This window comes from Equus asinus, chromosome X (assembly GCF_041296235.1).
Source record: "Equus asinus isolate D_3611 breed Donkey chromosome X, EquAss-T2T_v2, whole genome shotgun sequence".
Taxonomy (NCBI): Eukaryota; Metazoa; Chordata; class Mammalia; order Perissodactyla; family Equidae; genus Equus; species Equus asinus.
The window spans coordinates 107,686,832-107,704,209 of NC_091820.1; the positions used below are offsets into that span (position 1 = coordinate 107,686,832).

Genomic DNA, 17,378 nt, shown 5'->3' on the forward strand with positions numbered 1-17,378 from the left:
GTTAAATCATTTAAGCATCACAACAATTTATGAAGTAGTTATTATCTCTGGATGAGAAAACAGAAGCACAGGAACTTAAGCAACTTGCCCAGGGACACATGCAGCTAAAAGATTGTGGCGACAGGGTTTGAACCCAATCTGGCTCCAGAGCTCTTAACTACTCTGCAGTACTGCCTCTCGATGGAAAATTCAGTTCAGCAAGTATTGGCTTACTTCCTATACACTGTGCCAGTAGAAAATATAGTTCCTACACTTAATAGCTTACCTGTTCAACCAAAATCAGGATGTAGATACAATAAATGCTACAATACCTCGCATATGGAGTGTAAATGTTGTATGAAGGCATGAATAAGTATGGATCGAAATGAAGAATAGAGAACATAAGTGGTCCGAGACAGTTAATTAGCCTTTCTGAGTAATGTAGTCTACTATGAACAAGTGATTTGGGCGCTGGGGAGAAGCTGGTTCCATGTGTTCTAAAATAAGCAGGTTACTTGGCTAACGTTCAAATTCTAAATAGGTATGTGGGTTGTAGCTATTTGACCTGAACCAACTTTAAACTCCCTTGTGTTCTTGCATGATTTCAGTGGAGCTAGAATGAAAAAATTAACTTGCCTCTAATATTGTGAAATTAGAATTTATTAATACTTGGCGTTAATACTGTGAGGCTGACAGGAAGGGGATTCATAAGTATTGTATCATTCTTTTGTCAGGGTGTTCTCTTTTTCTAGCAGGAAGTGTTATGACTTGCTCTCTCAAGTTGCGATTGTAAGAAGAATGTTGGGTTTCCAGATTGGCGTTCTGGGCGTGGGAGATTCCTTCTATTAGTGCTTCGAGAAAGAAACAGGTTTGCTCTCGTCTCACAGAAGGGTAACTATTTTAATATTATTTTATTAGGCTCAAACTTTTAGATTACTGAATATTTAAGCAGAAATTTACTTTAAAAATCTTGAAATTCTTATTATGTGTTTGGGTAGTTAAACATTTGGAGACACTTCCTAAATCTTATTTATTCATATAGAATCCAGTTTGTCTTAAGAGAAATGTTTGAAGTTTAGATGCTAATCTGTTCTCTATATATTCTGTCTTTTCTTTATTTGGGGACTATTTTAGGGACTTTGTACTTTTTTAAAATTGGTTTTGAAATTGTAATCATATGGCCGTACCTATCAAGTTAGAAATGGTTTAAATGATAGAAACCATTACTTTATGTCTTGGGTAAGGGGGAGGTGGGATTTTGAATGCCTTTGATCCCTGTTAAATTGTTTTTCAAAATTCTGTGAGATAGAAGTTGAGGTAGCTGTCATGAGAGAACATGTCATGATTAGATTGGTATTCTACTCTTACAGAATGACTTATGACACAGTTGTCTAGAGTTTGTTTATACTTTACAAGATACATGAAAATCATTGGTGAAGAAAGTTTGGTAGAGTTGATATAACGTGATCATGATAGTGACTTACACTGCTCACAAACTCACCAGGGTTTGCCATCACTTGGCGATCATATAAGTTTTATTTTTCCTTGTTCCAATATAGCTAGTTATGTAAATCCTGACTCTGACATGAAGGTAACCTCTCAGCTTGGTTGTACTTAGTACACTCATATGAAGTAAAACAAGTGAAGTATAAAACAAAAGAATCTAGTTTTCTCAATTAACAGGTACTGTATCTGAGCACATATAAGCAGGGTATATAACACTGCCGAGGCACTTTCAGAGACTAACAGGTAAGCTTTGAGCTTAGCTCCAAGTCTAAGCTGCAATTGTATCTCTGGTGATTTTGAGTTGTACATCGTAATATCTTGTTTTGAGTTGAAGCACGTTAACTAGTCTGATCTTGCCTTGTGATGTATGTATATACACCTGAAGATTGCCCTTGGCTTCGATGTTAATTTTCATAGGAAAGGAGAATGTGTGTGAAGGTTTATTAATTCATTCTTTAATTTTATTAGCAGCAGATTTATTTTTTCAAGAGTTATTCAGACATTTTTGGAAAGTGTCAAAGGTTACTTAGGAAGTATGGAAAAGATTAGACTTTTTAAAAGGAGAACACCCTGTTTCAATCTAAGGAGTTGTAAACCTTAGCTTTGTGAAGATGGGGGAAGGAGAGGTGTCATTTTGTTGTCTTTGGGTTTGCTGTAGTATTCTTCATCGCGGGAAAAGGGGCTTTTAGAACATGAGTAAGACGTACATTAAATATCTACAAAACGCTTGTCTGACAAGAATTTAAAGAATGTCTTCAATCTGACTGAATTGAATTGAATGTTTCTATTATTGGAAAAGTTATTAACTTATTTTTAAATAGCCATTGCTTTAAGATCTTATCTTTTTTTATCAAGACCAAAAGAGGAAAGGAAACTTTTACTTAAAATGGAGATATTTGATAGTCTTCCAGGAAATGACACAGGATTGGGCACCCTTTGGGGTTTAGGTGACTCATAGATATTGGTACTTAAAAAAAAAGATCAATTAGAATCTAGCTAGTGCTAGATTCTAGAATAGAATAGAGATATTTCCAGAAAATGAACTCATTTCTTAATAGCTATGTAGGGTGAAATCACGGGTTTGCTTTAAAATAATTCAGGAGACAGAGAGAACAGGGAGGGAGGGGAAAGGAGAGGGAGGACAAGAAGGGAGAAGAGACGAAGCACTTATGGGAAAATCCTAGCAAATGTGGAGTCTGGATGATGGGTTTATGTGCATTTGTTGTACTATTTCCTCTTACTTTTGTATATATTGAAAAGTTTCATTATAAAAATTTATAGCTTTAGTTTGGGGCCATTTACATTTATTTCTAAACATTACTTTTATCTATAAATTGCAGATTTGTCAAAACATGATTTGTGCATAATGTGTATTATTATGCAGGTGAAATGTGCTGCTTGATTGCCAAAATCGTTGCGAGGCAAAGCTGTTTCTGAAAAAAAAACCTTTCTGTTTGACTTTCAGTTAAATTCAAAGGACTGGTTGCAAACATCTTGAAGAGTTTTTTCGTATCTTGAAGTATTAAACAAGAGTAGATAGTTAAAGCACGCTAACAGGCCAATTGCATGTGAGGAATGTGGGAACATTAATATGTCTTGACTGTTTTGTTCCCAGCTTTCTCTACAGAGCATGCATTTTTAAAACCGCATGAGACGGCTGTTTAGCCTGCATTGTGTTTAAGTCTGTTCACTTTCCCTGCTTACCTCCATCAGAGTTTATTTATTCAGCAAACATTTGGTGGGTGTTCACTGTGAGCCGAGATACAAGGTCAAGTAAGATCCCAACCCTGCTTTCAAGGAGCTCACAGACTAGTAGAGGAGATAGAGGAGAGGTTGGTCATCAGGCACTGAAAGGGAGTTTGGGGTTAGCAGCTAGGACTCTATAGTGCATCTCCTTTAAAACAATACAAACGAAATTGAAGATGGCGTAATTAGTCGTTGTTGTTAGAGAAGTAGGAAGAGGGCTAAGAGAGCTTAGTTTAACTGTGCAGTCCCCCACGCGTGACTTTGCAAACAACAGCAGTCTCTGCTCCCCTGCTCTTTTCAAACCTTCCTGCCACTCTCCTGCGTCTGTAGGCATTGTTGGAGCAGCATACATGCGGGAGATAGCAATCCCTTTTTCATATTAAACAGTAACTAATGTTTGTCTCCTTAAAGTTTTTGGGTATATCCAAGGCAAAATTGCAATTATAGGTAGGCAGCTACTTGGAGTTGGGTAAAAGGTAGAGTTAGCCTTCAGTCACTGATAGAGCCTTCCAAAGTTCGTTTCTCCGTCGATTTGGAATTTGAAACATATTTTTCAGTAGGTAAGATTTTTCAGGTCACTTCACAAATGTCCCTGAAATGGTATACTATGTTACCTGAAATGAAATGGTTTTGTGTTCAGATTATTTTAATCTAAATGGATTGTAGAAGCATAGTTGCTAAATATATCCAGATTTCCGTTCCCTCAGCCAGTTGCTTTATTCTCTAGTCCCGAATACTGTATAACCTAACAGCATATGTAACACTGCCTCATGGGAAAATACTGTCGGTTTCATTCCGGGTTATCTAGTGATGTCCTCTTTAGTTTTACCAATTTGCGGCTGAAACATCAAGTAGAATTATCAGGAGATGTAGGCCTGAAAAGTATGCTGTACATGTCAACTATTGCTTTCATAGAAGTTCGCTCTCTGCATTGACTATAACAAACAATTTTTAATAATGCTGAGGTGCGAGAATCACGAACAGTAAAATCCTTGACCCCTTTACCTTCTGTTTTAACCTTTCCTAAACTTTTAGGACTAGGCACCTGTGACAGGTGTGAGGACATTTAGGGTGTGACTCACTTGTTTTGACTTTCAGAGCAAGAAATCATTAAATCGAGAAAGATGCATATAACCTCTTAAGCTATTAAAATTACTCCTTTACTGAGATTCTGTTAAAATTTTCTCAAAGGAAGCAAACAAAACTCCAGGCTGCTTGCTCCTTGAGAAAAATCAGTTGTAATCGCTAAAATACTATGGGTACCATAGTGATGACTTATGCATGAAAAAAATCCTAAAATAAAAAGTAAGTCACATAGATACTTGAGTGTTTGGTTATGTTTATATTAACTTATTAGCACTGATACAACTGGAGTGGCTGTTCACAGTACTTCACATTTAAGAGGCAGAAATTAAGCAATATTAAATACAGTGAAGCAGAAGCATGTCATTCAGGAATGAATTTGCCACAAGAGAAGGTGAGGGGCCCGCCCAGCAGCACGGCAGTTAAGTGCACACATTCCACTTCAGTGACCCGGGGTTCACCGGTTCGGATCCCGGTGCGGACATGGCACCGCTTGGCAAGCCATGCTGTGGTAGGCATCCCACATAGAAAGTAGAGGAAGATGGGCACGGATGTTAGCTCAGGGCCAGTCTCCCTCGGTGAAAAGAGGAGGATTGGCAGCAGTTAGCTCAGGACTAATCTTCCTCAGGAAAAAAAAAAAAGAAGTGAGCATTTGTGTCCCTATTTTTAAAAAATATGACCTGTTTTATTGTCAGTACCCATTTAACACCAATGTTGTGAAGAAAGACCTTTTAGAACTCTAAAATATATAGTCTTTACTAAACCTCTTGCCTGTATTCAGTATGTTTTACACAATTACAGTTTTGGTGATTTCAGTTCAAGGATTAAATGAATCCCTTATCCATTAAGTAACGAAAACAAGTTAGTATTAGCTAGAGGGGTCACTATCTACATTTTCTGGCAACAGTTCATTCTCAATATCATGGTCACATGTGTTAGGAGCTTGTAAATTACTTTCCATAGGGTGTAATAGGCATGGGCCTTCTTTCCACAAAGTGATGTATAGCCTCTTTGCTTTTGTTTTTATGGTAAGAGTAGTTATTACCTCTCTCACACACGCTTTTTTACTTTTACATTTGCTGCACAGCTCTGTCTTGGGCAAAGTCACTTAACTACCCTAGACTCTTGTTTCTTCCCTAGTACAGTTTCAATAATCATTGGGTATTGTGCATGCTGGGAATTATCACTACCCTTGAAACATTGCAGTCAGTTGGAACGTTTTTTGAGCCATGCCTCTGTACCCAGCATCCAGCAATGGATTATTATTGTGGGAGTATATGAGACGAAGATGAAGTTTAGACTTTGTTTTTGAGAAACAAACTATCTTGAAATAAGATTTGCAGAGCAAGTAGTTAAACAAGAACTTGTGTGCTGTTGATAGGAATGGTTCCCTTTTATTGGAGATTATTCTCTTTGACCAAATGTGCCCAGTGACCATCTGTGTGGAGGAGGCAGTTGAACTGAAGCAAGTAGGATGTCCCAGCCAGGCTGTCCTCACATGCACTTATATAACTATAGGAGAAAGTCTATAATTAAATTGCTAAATTTTGTGGCAAAATTCTAAATCCTGTGGGAGTTGAAGAGAAAGATCAACAGGGAGTGGAGTCATTGGGAAACATGGTTTGGGAGAGGATGAGGCTTCTGCTGAACCTTGAAGGTAGAGTAGAATTTGGATGGGGGAGAAGAAAAATAAAGAGGAGGTCATTATAAATGTGAGAGGTAGATACAGAGAGCCCTTAGTGGGACAGAAGGAAAGAGGAAGGGGGGGCAGGATAAAACAAAAGGTACTGATGTAGGAATTAGCAGGACATGTTCAGGAGGATGGCTGTGATCGAAAAGGTAATTTTGAGCGTTGTTGAAAGGTAAAACTGGTTAGATGTGACTAGTAGGACCACTCTAGAGAACCTGGAATATCAAGCAGAGATTAGGTCATCTGTTTAGACATAAGCAATTATAGTTTCTTAAAAGGGGACTCACATGGTCAAAATGATTGTGGGCGATATTTGATTCAAAAGATATTTATTGAGAATGCACTGTGTCCATGCATCGTACTAAGCTCTGTGGTCAATACGGAGATAAGTAAGCTGTATTTCTACTCTCATAAGTGTATGGCCTTGTTGGGGAAAGAAGTTCATTCAATAAGCCATTCTCAAAGAGGCACAGTATATAGCAAAATGGTTGAGAATACTGCCTTTGGTGTCGGGCGGACCTAAGATTGAGACCTGGCTCTACTCTCTAGCTGTGTGACTTTGAGCAAATTACTCAACTTTTCTAAACCTGTTTGCTCCTCTGTAAAATGGGAATAACAATATTACCTGGTTCATAGAGATTTTCTGAGAAGTAAATTACATAATGTATATATTTAGCACAGTCCATGTAAATAACAAGTGCTCCATAAATGTTAGCTGGTATAATATAAACTTACAATGATATGTTATTATCTTAATTATTATTATTATTACTACCTACTCTGTAGGCACTGTGAATAGTGGCTGGGAATATGAAGATGAGTGGGATATGGTCCCTTCCATCAAAGACCTTTATATAATAGTATTAAATGCTATCCTTGTGGTGACTATATTTTCTCATTCAAAAATTGGTACTTATAGTGTGACGGTAAAGCAAGATATCTAAAATTGGAGCTGTCTGAAAGAATCCAGCACTGGCTGTAATAAAGAAAACACACAGTTCTGTGAGAGTACTGGGAAGAGAGAGCTTTTATCTCAAGTGGGGACAATCTGAAGAGACTTCCTCAAAGATGCTTTTGAAGAGTAGATAGGAGAAGGGTGAAGAGCATTCCACTGGAGAGAACCACAGAGGAGAAAGAATGGAGGTAGGAAAATATATGGCGTGCTTGGGGATTAGGGTATCTTTATAAAGTGTGATTCAAGGGTGCAGTGTATGTAGTGGGAAGTAACATTGGCAAGATAGGCAGGTATCAGTACAGAAAAGTGTAGGGCCTTGAATGTTGTGCTTAAAAACTGGGTCTTTCTTTTGTATGGAATATATCATAGATCTGCTCTTAAGGAAGTTAGCAGTGTAAAGATTACATTGAAGGGAGACAAGACTGTAGATAGATCAGCTAAAAGGCTTTTGAAATAGGCCAGACGGGAGGTGATGAAGGGTATGATAGAAGAATCCAGAGTGCTTAGTGATTTACTTCATCCTCCCTTTGTTTCTTGTGGTCAAACTGCAGTCTCAAATCTGTAAGCCCTGGAGACTGAGGAAAGGGGAAATTGAAGAGGAGACCTGATTTGGCAGGAGAGAGAATTGAAAAGGGGAGAAATAATGTGGCAATAAGTTCAGTTGTAGACACTTAGACTTTCCTGACTGGAGTCCTCCTCATTAACCTTCCTTCTGCCTTGGCCAGAGGGTCAAGACCAGATTTTGAGTGTAGCCCTTCAAAATTGGACCCCGACCTTCTGCTCCAGTTGTGTCTTGTCACAAACCCTAGGCACAGTGCTCCAACCACACTACCTTTCCCCAGCTCCAGAATATCATTTTCTCTTTATGTCTCTGTGCCTAGAATGCCTTTACAGTGATGTCAGTCAGAGGAATTCTACTTATGTTCTGAGATAAAGTTCAAAAATCATCTTCTCTGGAAAACCTTTCTTGAGGCCCACCACTCAGTAAATATGACTGTAATAGCATGAGAGCACTCATATTATGTCTTTGTTTTTCAATCTGTTTCCCCCAGTAGACAGTAAGCTCTTCGAGAGAAGAGGACTTTGGGTGCTAGTTCTCTATGTCTGCAGCACCCAACACAGTGCCAGGTACATCCTAAGCCTTCAGTTAAGGCTTGACTGTAAATGAGTAAGTTGGTGAATATGGTAGACATTCAAGTAGAAATCTTCTAAAGTCATGGGACTGGAGTTTGAGTAATCACGGCAAGAGTAGGTGAGCTTTAGCTCAGAGTAGCGCACACCCATCTGGCCTGGAGACTAATGCTGTTGACGTACCTAACTAGGGAGGAGGCAGGGTGGCAGTTTCTGTTGGTCCAGGTAGGTTCCTGAAGAGTGGGTGTTCCAAAGCACGGCTTGTTTTGGACCAAGGAAGGTGACAAATACACTCTTTTGTTGACCACTGTTGAATTGTTCACACATAGAAGTGACTATGGCTTTTTTAAAATTTATAGTGAAATAATGTGTTCTTTCATGTTTTGTCCACCCTTTGTTGCTCTCTTCTGCATGACACGAGCTTCAGTACGTGTTGCCAAATCTCTGATTTAAGTAATCAGCCTTTCCCAGTTCTACTTACCGGGCATGCTAGCGGCTGGGAGAAAGTCTTTGGTGAATATCCTCTGCTTTTACGTTTTAGTTGCCTTTCGATTTCAGGAAAAAAATATGAAGTTCATACTATAATTATCCATGGATGAGTTTCCCAACGTGTGTGCCCTGCCTCCTGACCCACATGGTACTGAATGACACAGATTAGTAAATAGATTATTTAGTCAGCTGCATTCCTAAGGTGAATTGCTTTAGGGGATGAAAACAGGCACCCCTCCTCATCTGCATCAAATTCCTTTCAGAATTTGAGTAATAGTTTCAGGTAGTTAATTGTAGCTACACCTTTCTCAGCAAAGATTTGTGTTCAGGGTTTAAGTATAGTTAAGTGAGCCAGTGGAGTGGTTTCATAATTGCCGTATTGTTAGTCAAACTCTGTAATTAGGGATGACTTCATAGGCATACGATTCCTCTATGGGTGACGCCCTGAATTCAGACCCAGTTGTACACCATATCCTTTTATGAAAAAACAAACAAACAAGGTTTTGTTTGCTTTTGTTTTATTCCCTTATTTGAAAATCTGTTTTCCTGTGCCTCGGATGTTTAGGGAGTGAGAGAGTTTGCTTTCTTCCTGCTGCTTTCCCTTTACAGAGGACGCGGCACAGGAGCTCCGGAGGAAGCAGAATTTGGGACGGAGCAAAGTGCTTTGCAGATGAGAGAATTCAGAAAAATGCAGAGATCTTGGGAGTTTTTATTTTTCATTAGCATTTCACTTGCTAAGTTTAAATGGAGGGAAAATATATATATATTTTTTTTAACATCAGCGCTCCCTCTCTCTCTCTCTCTCTCCCCTCCCCCGCCCCTGTAAATAAAATTCACTTTTGTGGGAAGACAGACAGGGGAAAAGGACATATTTCAAAAGTCAGACTTTCTTATTGCCTGTCAATCACGTACTCTGAAATTAAGTTAAAAAAAGAAATTAAACTTTTATTCAGCAAATAATATTTACGTTTTACCTCTTCACCTTTTATTTTTCATCGCTCATGAAAAAAATGTGCACATTAGGAAGAATGTGACCATATTGAAAAGCTGTCAGCTGTTTTTAAAAGTGGTCCTGAAACATTTGAAGTAAAATTTGTATTTCTTTCTTTTACATCTTCTGGCTGCTCTTCAAGTTGTGTTTAGAAACTGGCCTTATGAAGGAGCCAAACTGAGTCATGGGTAAAAAGTGGCTGACGGGTTTTCTTTAGGCCTATCCTTCTTAAATTACTTCGACTAAAAGCTTATAATTTTTATATAGGAAGGACATCTATTATACTCTGTATTCAATGATTATAGGGCAAAGGGGATAACTTTTCATGTATCCCATTTAAAAATTTCTCAGTAGAACCTATGCCTTATATTTATATAGCCTCGCACAATTACTTAGGCATTCTTTTACTCGCCATTTTCTTTCATTAAGGATTTCAGGGTGTTGTATAATACTGTATACGTAATTTACCGTCTGCCCTCACATAAGCCATCTGTAATGTTCATGAGGACCCTGGGGAAGCAGGTACATAGTGTTATCACTATTTTCAAATGAAGAAACTGAGGCTCAGAGAGATTAAATAAACTTGCTCTTGCTCGTGGACACACTGCCAGGAAATAGCAGAGCCTGGACATTAATTGCTGTCTTGTGACTCCACACCCCCACCCCGCAGCCTCCCCATTACAGCACACTACGTCCTTGGGTGAGGCACAGCCGCTTGCTCCAGGTGCTCCGGATCGGGTGAAGTGTCTACAGGGCAGCAATGATGGCAAATCCTCTGTTTTGCTTCATAAGCCCCAGTCTGGATGTTTTAGTTGCTTTGAGAGAAAAAGACCCTACAGTACAATGACTGCCCCCTGAAGAGGAATAGAGCTTCCACAACGTTAGTGTGTAAAATTTTAATTTTTAAAAATCTGGACGTCTTGGGGCTGGCCCCGTGGCCGAGTGGTTAAGTTCGCGCGCTCCGCTGCAAGCAGCCCAGTGTTTCGTTGGTTCGAATCCTGGGCGCGGACATGGCACTGCTCATCAGACCACGCTGAGGCAGCGTCCCACATGCCACAACTAGAAGGACCCACAACAAAGAATATACAGCTATGTACCGGGGGGCTTTGGGGAGAAAAAGGGAAAAAATAAAATCTTAAAAAAAAAAAAAATCTGGACGTCTTTCCTAAGTTACTTAAATGTGATGTTTTCTCCCAAGATAGTGCTTAATTGTTTGATTTCCTTAAAGATACCGTCAAGTGCCTATGAGTAGTCTTGAAGACAAACCTTTTTTCATTCATAATGGGGAAACATCTGCATTAAATAGCTAATTTAAAAATCTTGATTTTTATCGACTAAAGCGTATACTGTGAGCCTTTCAAATTTGACTTTGTGGTTCTCAGTTTGGGCTCAGGTGCTTCAGGGTAACGTTTATTTATTTACTTTCAAATAATTATTTAGGTAAATAAAATTGAGTTTATTTAACTGAGAGACTCCTAAATTAAACTATTCTGTTGTCCTGGACCAAAGCTGCCTGGAAATGTCGTTTTGGGGGTATATGCCCGCTCCAGCTCTTCTGTGTATTCTGATTCAGGCGTGCGTCTTAATGTCTCCTGTAGATGAAAAATCTGAGTTACAGGTGTAAAAGAAGTCATTTTAGGGTTTTATTAAGACAAGTTAGGGATAAGAAATTAGAAAAGTTGAAAGTATATCTTGTTTTTTTAAATGCTGTGTTATATTAATTTTATTTAAGTAAACCGGTGCCTTGAAATCATTTCTATGAGGTCTAAGTATTCCCTGATTTTGTAGGAAGAGCAAAAGTACTGCTTTCCTGGCCTACCTGGGGAGGAGTCAATAATCCTGAAACTCCAGAGCCTTTCCCCCTTCTACACTTTTTACTGCAGCCGCTAATTTACTTTGTGTCGAATTATAATTATTTACATGTTGACTTCCCCAGATTGTAAATTCCTTGAGGGCAGGAACTAGGCACATAACAGATGCCTAAAATATCGGTCAAATTGTGTGAGGATAGCAGTGTATGCGTGTTGAGGAGGGGTATGAAGAAGATGGAGAGAGATTTCTACCCCGCTCAGCCCTGCTGCCTGCACAGGGGAGACGCGGGAGAGAAGGATTTAGTCAGATCCACCGGTCAGCAGGGTTGGAGGCCGGGGGTGGGGGGGTATGTCCAGAGCCATCTCTGTCTAATTTTCTCTTGTATAGAAATGGTACAGTAGTATGAGAATAAAATCAATTGCCTTTTTTTTAAACTCACATACTTTAGATTATTACTCAGCAACTGCCCAAACTGGAAAGGACCTTTAGAGATAAAGGAGAGGCCACATGTTTTGGATTTTCTGAGATGGTCTCACTTTCAGACTTTCTGTGCCATTGTTCTACGTGCTATAATTCATGGACATGGGGAATAATTTCGTATTGAAAGCATGATTACTTAAAATATGCGTAAAGAAAATTGGAGCAAATCCCATATAGTATTTTTGTAATCAGAAATGTTGAACACTATATTGGTAAAATATAGAATACTTTTTAAAATTACTGCCATTAGGTTGCAGTTTAACTTACGAAAATTCAGTTTTTACTCTTAATATTTAAAATACCTGACTTCATACCTAACTGAAGATCTTTCTTTACCTTATAGATCCTGAAACTCCTCTGAAAGGTGTTTTTACTCAACTTAGCTACTGAGAAGTTGTCTGTCTTTAGTGTCATCTTAAAATCATAGGTAAGAAAAGTTTGTGAACAGGCAAATTTTGTTTTATGGTTTTTGTATTTTGTTGAGGAAGATTGGCCCTGAGCTAACATCTGTTGCCAGTCTTCCTCTTTTCGCTTGAGGAAGATTGTCACTGAGCTAACATCTGTGCCGGTCTTCCTCTGTTTTATGTGAGATGCCGCCTCAGCATGGCTTGATGAACAGTGCTAGCTAGGTCCATGTGGGATCCGAACCTCTGAAGCCGGGCTGCCAAATCGGAGCATGTGAACTTAACCACTATGCCACTGGGCCGGCCATGTTTCATGTTTTTTAAAAGTCTGTTTTTATTTAATTTTTTAAAATACCAGTCATTGTGAATGTGTATTGCATTATGGTGGAAACTTAGCTAATAGTATCATATGGTCATTTTAAAACTTCTCAGAGATTTGAGAAACCGGAGTTTGAATTCCAGTTCTGTGGTCCCTCTGAACCTAAGTTATCTAGGAAGACAAAAGGAGGTAAGACTATTTACCTCATAAGCCTGTTGTGAGGGTTCAGGAAATTAATATGAATATGAATTTATCTAATGTAGTGCTTGGCACATAGTTGTTGAATGGGTGAGTTTATTAAAGTACTCTTTTAGTGAGTGCCTTACTGTGTGCCTGGGCCTGTGATAGGTTCTAGAGATGACAGCTATGACTGTGAAAAGACAGGTGTGGCCCAGCTCTCTCTTGAGAGCCTCTCTGTACTGAGTATTAGTCTGAATGGCAAAATGATGAGTTGGTGAGTAGTTTTTTAACTTTTAATAAAAATGTCTAAAAGGGATAAATGTAAGATCTCAAATTTGTATTTTGTATAGTTTGTGAAATTTAACACATAGAATACTTTTTTGAAAAGGCAACACATTTAGGGCAGTGAAACTGTTCTGTCTGGTACTTTGATGGTGGAGGTATGTCATTATATATTTGTCAAAACCCATGCTATGTACAACACCAAGAGTGAACCTAATGTGAACTCTGGCCTTTGGGTGATAATGATGGGTCAATGTAGGTTCATCACCTGTAACAATTGTACCACTCTGGTGGGAGGTATTAATAATGGGGGAGCCTATGTGTGTGTGAGTGCAGGGGGGTGTATGGGAACTGAATTCTCTGTACGTCCTGCTCAGTTTTGCTGTGAACCTAAAACAATTCTAAAAGGTAAAGTCCTTAAAAAAAGATCAAAAGAGAGAAGAAAACAAAGCCAAAAAAGGCAACACACAATCGTTTTCATTTCCTTCTGTCCCAAAATTGTTAATAGGTTCGTTCATATTTGGGGATCATCCATTGTGATACAGACCTCTTTTCTTTATTGCAAGGCTCAGTAAAATTTCTCTGTGAAGGTCCAAATCATAAATATTGTGCGCCAAGAGGCAAAAACATCAAGAATGTTGTATTGTTTAATATCAAGGATAAAATATATTATTTCCACAAATTTTTACTGACAAAATTCAAAATATAATAATAATTGAGTACTTTGTTTTGGAAATATAGATCTACTGATGAGAAGAATGGAATTCTTTTTATTCTGGCATAACATTTCACTTAATTGGGGTTCAAAGTTAATGTGCCTTATCATCAAAATTGACCGCAAATGTTTATCTGTAAAAACCAACAAAAACAAGCGGTGGTCCAGATTGTGGCCCATAGGCCATAGTGTGCCAACCCCTCTCTGTTGATTAAATAGGTAAAATAGGACCAAATCTCAAAGGGTGTAAACTCAAATAATATAATTAGTTCTGTGCATGAGGCTGTGTTCATTAGCACACACTGTGTGTATTTCTATATCAAAGCCAAATAGAATTTGTTTTCGTTGCCTCCTTCTTTAATGGGAGTGACTGATAGGTGTTAGGATGCTATTTGAAAATCAGTGTTTTCACAGTGAGTGATTTTAATGTGGCCTAATGGAAAAAATGGTAACAATGTGAGGTAATGGATGTTCACTTACCTTATTGTGGTAACCATTTCACAATATATATGAATATCAAATTATCGCGGTGTTCACCTTGCTTTCACAATATTATATGTCAATTATATCTCAATAAGGCAGAAAAAATGGAAATAGCCAGTAAGATGGATAGATGGATGGATGGATAGATAGATAGATAGATAGATAGATAAAGGCTTAATGGAAAAGTTCTATTTTACATGAATCTTTGGTCACATAATTTTGACTTTTAGTTTTGAAACATATCACCAAGAATTTCTATTATGTGTCTCTTTCGTGTCATTGTTGCGTACCTTGGCCCTTCCTTACACTCTTTGAACGTAATATAAGATGTTGGCCTCAGAAGGAAGATTCAGAAATATTTTTTTCTGAATAATTTTTGGTAAAAGATGACTTCTCATCTTTCTTTTATTATGGCTGTAGCTACAAATGTGGGAACCTATTCAGAGGTTTTAGTAGTTTGCATTTCTGTTTAAATTATCCCTGAGATGAGAATTTCGCAGGAGTGACTATAATATATTCATCCCCCAAATTTTTGAAAGTCTTAAACCTTTTTGGTTTCTCTTTAGATCTTCTTTAGAAATGGATGAGATGGCTACCACTCAGATTTCCAAAGATGAGCTTGATGAGCTCAAAGAGGCCTTTGCAAAAGTTGGTAAGTAATTTTTGTAGTGTAACTATAGTAAAGCAATCTTTAGCCCTAATCAAAATTATTACTCTAAAACCTTAAATGAATGGTTAATCATGAACCTTAGGGCAAGATAGTTAAATTGGTGGGATAAAGTTTTAGAAGTTATGCTTTAAACTGTATTAGTTCTGATTATATCTACTATCTATTATGGTCAGAGGTTTTTAGTCCAGGGTCGCAGTCCTTAACTGGGGGCTGCTGTGGCTCCTAAAATTTTTAGACAAACTGCGTCGTTATAGTATTTAATGTATCGTATTTTCTGAGGAGAGGATTTGGAGCTTTTACCACACTCTCCAAGGGATGTGTGACCCCTGAAAATGTTAAAACCCTTGGCTTTATTGCCTTTTTCATGGATTCTGTGCCTTTGGATAAAGGCGACTGTTCTACCTTCTCACGTTAAACTAAAGCATCTGGCTAAGATGGAGAGGCAAAGCATGCCATTTGGTTTATCCTTTTAACATCGTATAACATGTCTTAGAATTTAGTAGCTTTGGAAGCAGTTTATAGTATTTACGTTCCAAATTTCAGTGCTCAGGTCAAGTCAGTAGAAGATAATGAGAAAACAGGGTAAGAACTGATTATTGATGTATGTATAAGTCAACATGTGCTTAGAGAGGTGGACTGTGTCACTATTTGGTATCTCCTTGTTTAAAGCATATAAAGTTAGATCATAATAATTTGTTATTTAAATCAGAATCTACTCTTTGACCTATGTGGAAAATCAACATTTTCTCTGAAGGCATTTAGTAGTAACAGCATGTCTTGGGACAGCCAGAGTGACTATTCATAATCCCATCAGAATTCTAACTAGAAAAAAATCGAATAGTCCTAAATCTAACACAATTTTGTGTGTCTGTATGAAAAAAGGCAGTCGATTAATTTACCATAGATACCACTTACTGTAAGAAGGGTACTACCCAGTCTGATATTAGATTGACTATGAAAAAATAGCAGGTGAATTCTTGGTTGCAAGATTTTTAAAATATCATTATTTTATAGAAATCGCCTTATCATGGTGTTTAGGATTGCATTTCTTTTGAACCTTCTGTTTTATTTACATTCATCTTTCAGTGTTGGGGGCAGCCTGATTTGTTTCCTTATGAATACAATTTTGGGGTAGGGACCATAACTTATTGTTGCTATTGTTTAATCTTCAAGACCTCACCTCCTCAAATAAATGTTTATTGTTGAATACAGACCTTGTTCTCACGTGCAGCATCTTGGAAATATTTGTATGCGATATTTTTTAGAAATTAAAGCTAATTCAAATATTGTTTACCTGATGGAACTGGAATACTTTCATCAGTAAAAGAGCTGAGTTGCTCCTTGAAAGCTTAATGATATAAAGAGGGTTGACCAATTATCTTCATGGAGGAAATGGGGTTAAATTGCACTAAGTGAGGGCTCATTTAGAGTTTGGACTGCAAGAAAGGGTCATTGTAGAACCACTGTCTTATTTTAAGTCATACGTCTTGGGGGGTTTAGGGTAGGCAGCTTCCCAAAGGTAGAAGGTTGGACTATATGTCTCATTGAAGTCCCTACCAGGCATATATTCCTAAGATATGCAGACTCTTATTACTCTACATGCTGTAAACAGGAATTCTGGAGTCCAAATGCCTGTTCCGCATATTATTCTTTTGTATTCCCCCTTCAGTATCTAGCTCAGTGATGCACACATGTTAAGTTCTCAATAAATATTTAACTGATTGAATCCCGAGGAATTATATACAGTCTGTTCATCTACTGGGACTTTGTCATTATCAGCTGTAGACTCAAAGGGCCTTTGTTATGAAGATTTTCATCATAGCGGAATTTATTACTACAGGTTTTGGCCATTTACATTGTAGCGCATAAAATTTATATGTATTTTCAGCATAAGGCTTGTGCGTAGTTTGTCTTTTAGAAAAGTATTTAAAGACCCAGCTGAATCTTTTGATTTTCCTTTAAAATCTTTGTAGTTTTTAGTTGTTGTTGGTTATGGAGCCCTCCGGCAACTGTCAAAGGTGTTATGGAAATCCTTTTTCTTTTATTCAAGGAAACTAGATTTTAAAAACAAGCTCTGTGACTTATTTTCCTGTCAGGGACAATTTTTTCTTATTTTGGTGGGTAGGGTAGGGAGGACTACTTTGTCTCAGTTCAATTGTGACAAAATATGGAAATCATTATATGATTTTTCCATCTATTAACAATAATAGCCTTGATTATCTCTTTAGAAATTCAGCAAAATCATAGTGTGTGGAGAAAATCTCTGTAATTATCACTAATCATAGGTTTTGTGCAATCAATTAATAGTGCTTTGAAACTCTCTTTACTAGCAATAAATTGAGTATTAGGATTTGAAGTTCTCCTTTCACACACTTTCTGCACCTGCTTAGTGTTAAGCTCCAAGCAGTATATTTTCATTAAATTATTTTAACTTTCTCAACATTTGTTTCCAGTATTTCCCAC

At 37.8% G+C, this 17,378-nt stretch overlaps 1 protein-coding gene across 8 annotated transcripts in view; it reads left to right on the forward strand.

Moving 5' to 3' along the window:
- Nucleotides 1-17,378, forward strand: part of PLS3 (plastin 3) — a 73,185-nt gene that overhangs the window by 24,805 nt on the left and 31,002 nt on the right. For 2 of the 8 annotated variants that reach the window (XM_014834264.3, XM_070503012.1), the window contains exons 2-3: nt 12,206-12,289; nt 14,812-14,897. In XM_014834264.3, the coding sequence (XP_014689750.1) occupies nt 14,825-14,897 (73 nt within the window). In that variant the 5' untranslated portion in view covers nt 12,206-12,289; nt 14,812-14,824. Of the gene's footprint in view, nt 1-739; nt 871-6,923; nt 7,148-12,205; nt 12,290-12,698; nt 12,775-14,811; nt 14,898-17,378 lie in introns of those variants that run through there. The other 6 variants (XM_044763388.2, XM_044763387.2, XM_014834265.3 and 3 more) reach the window with 6 other exon arrangements.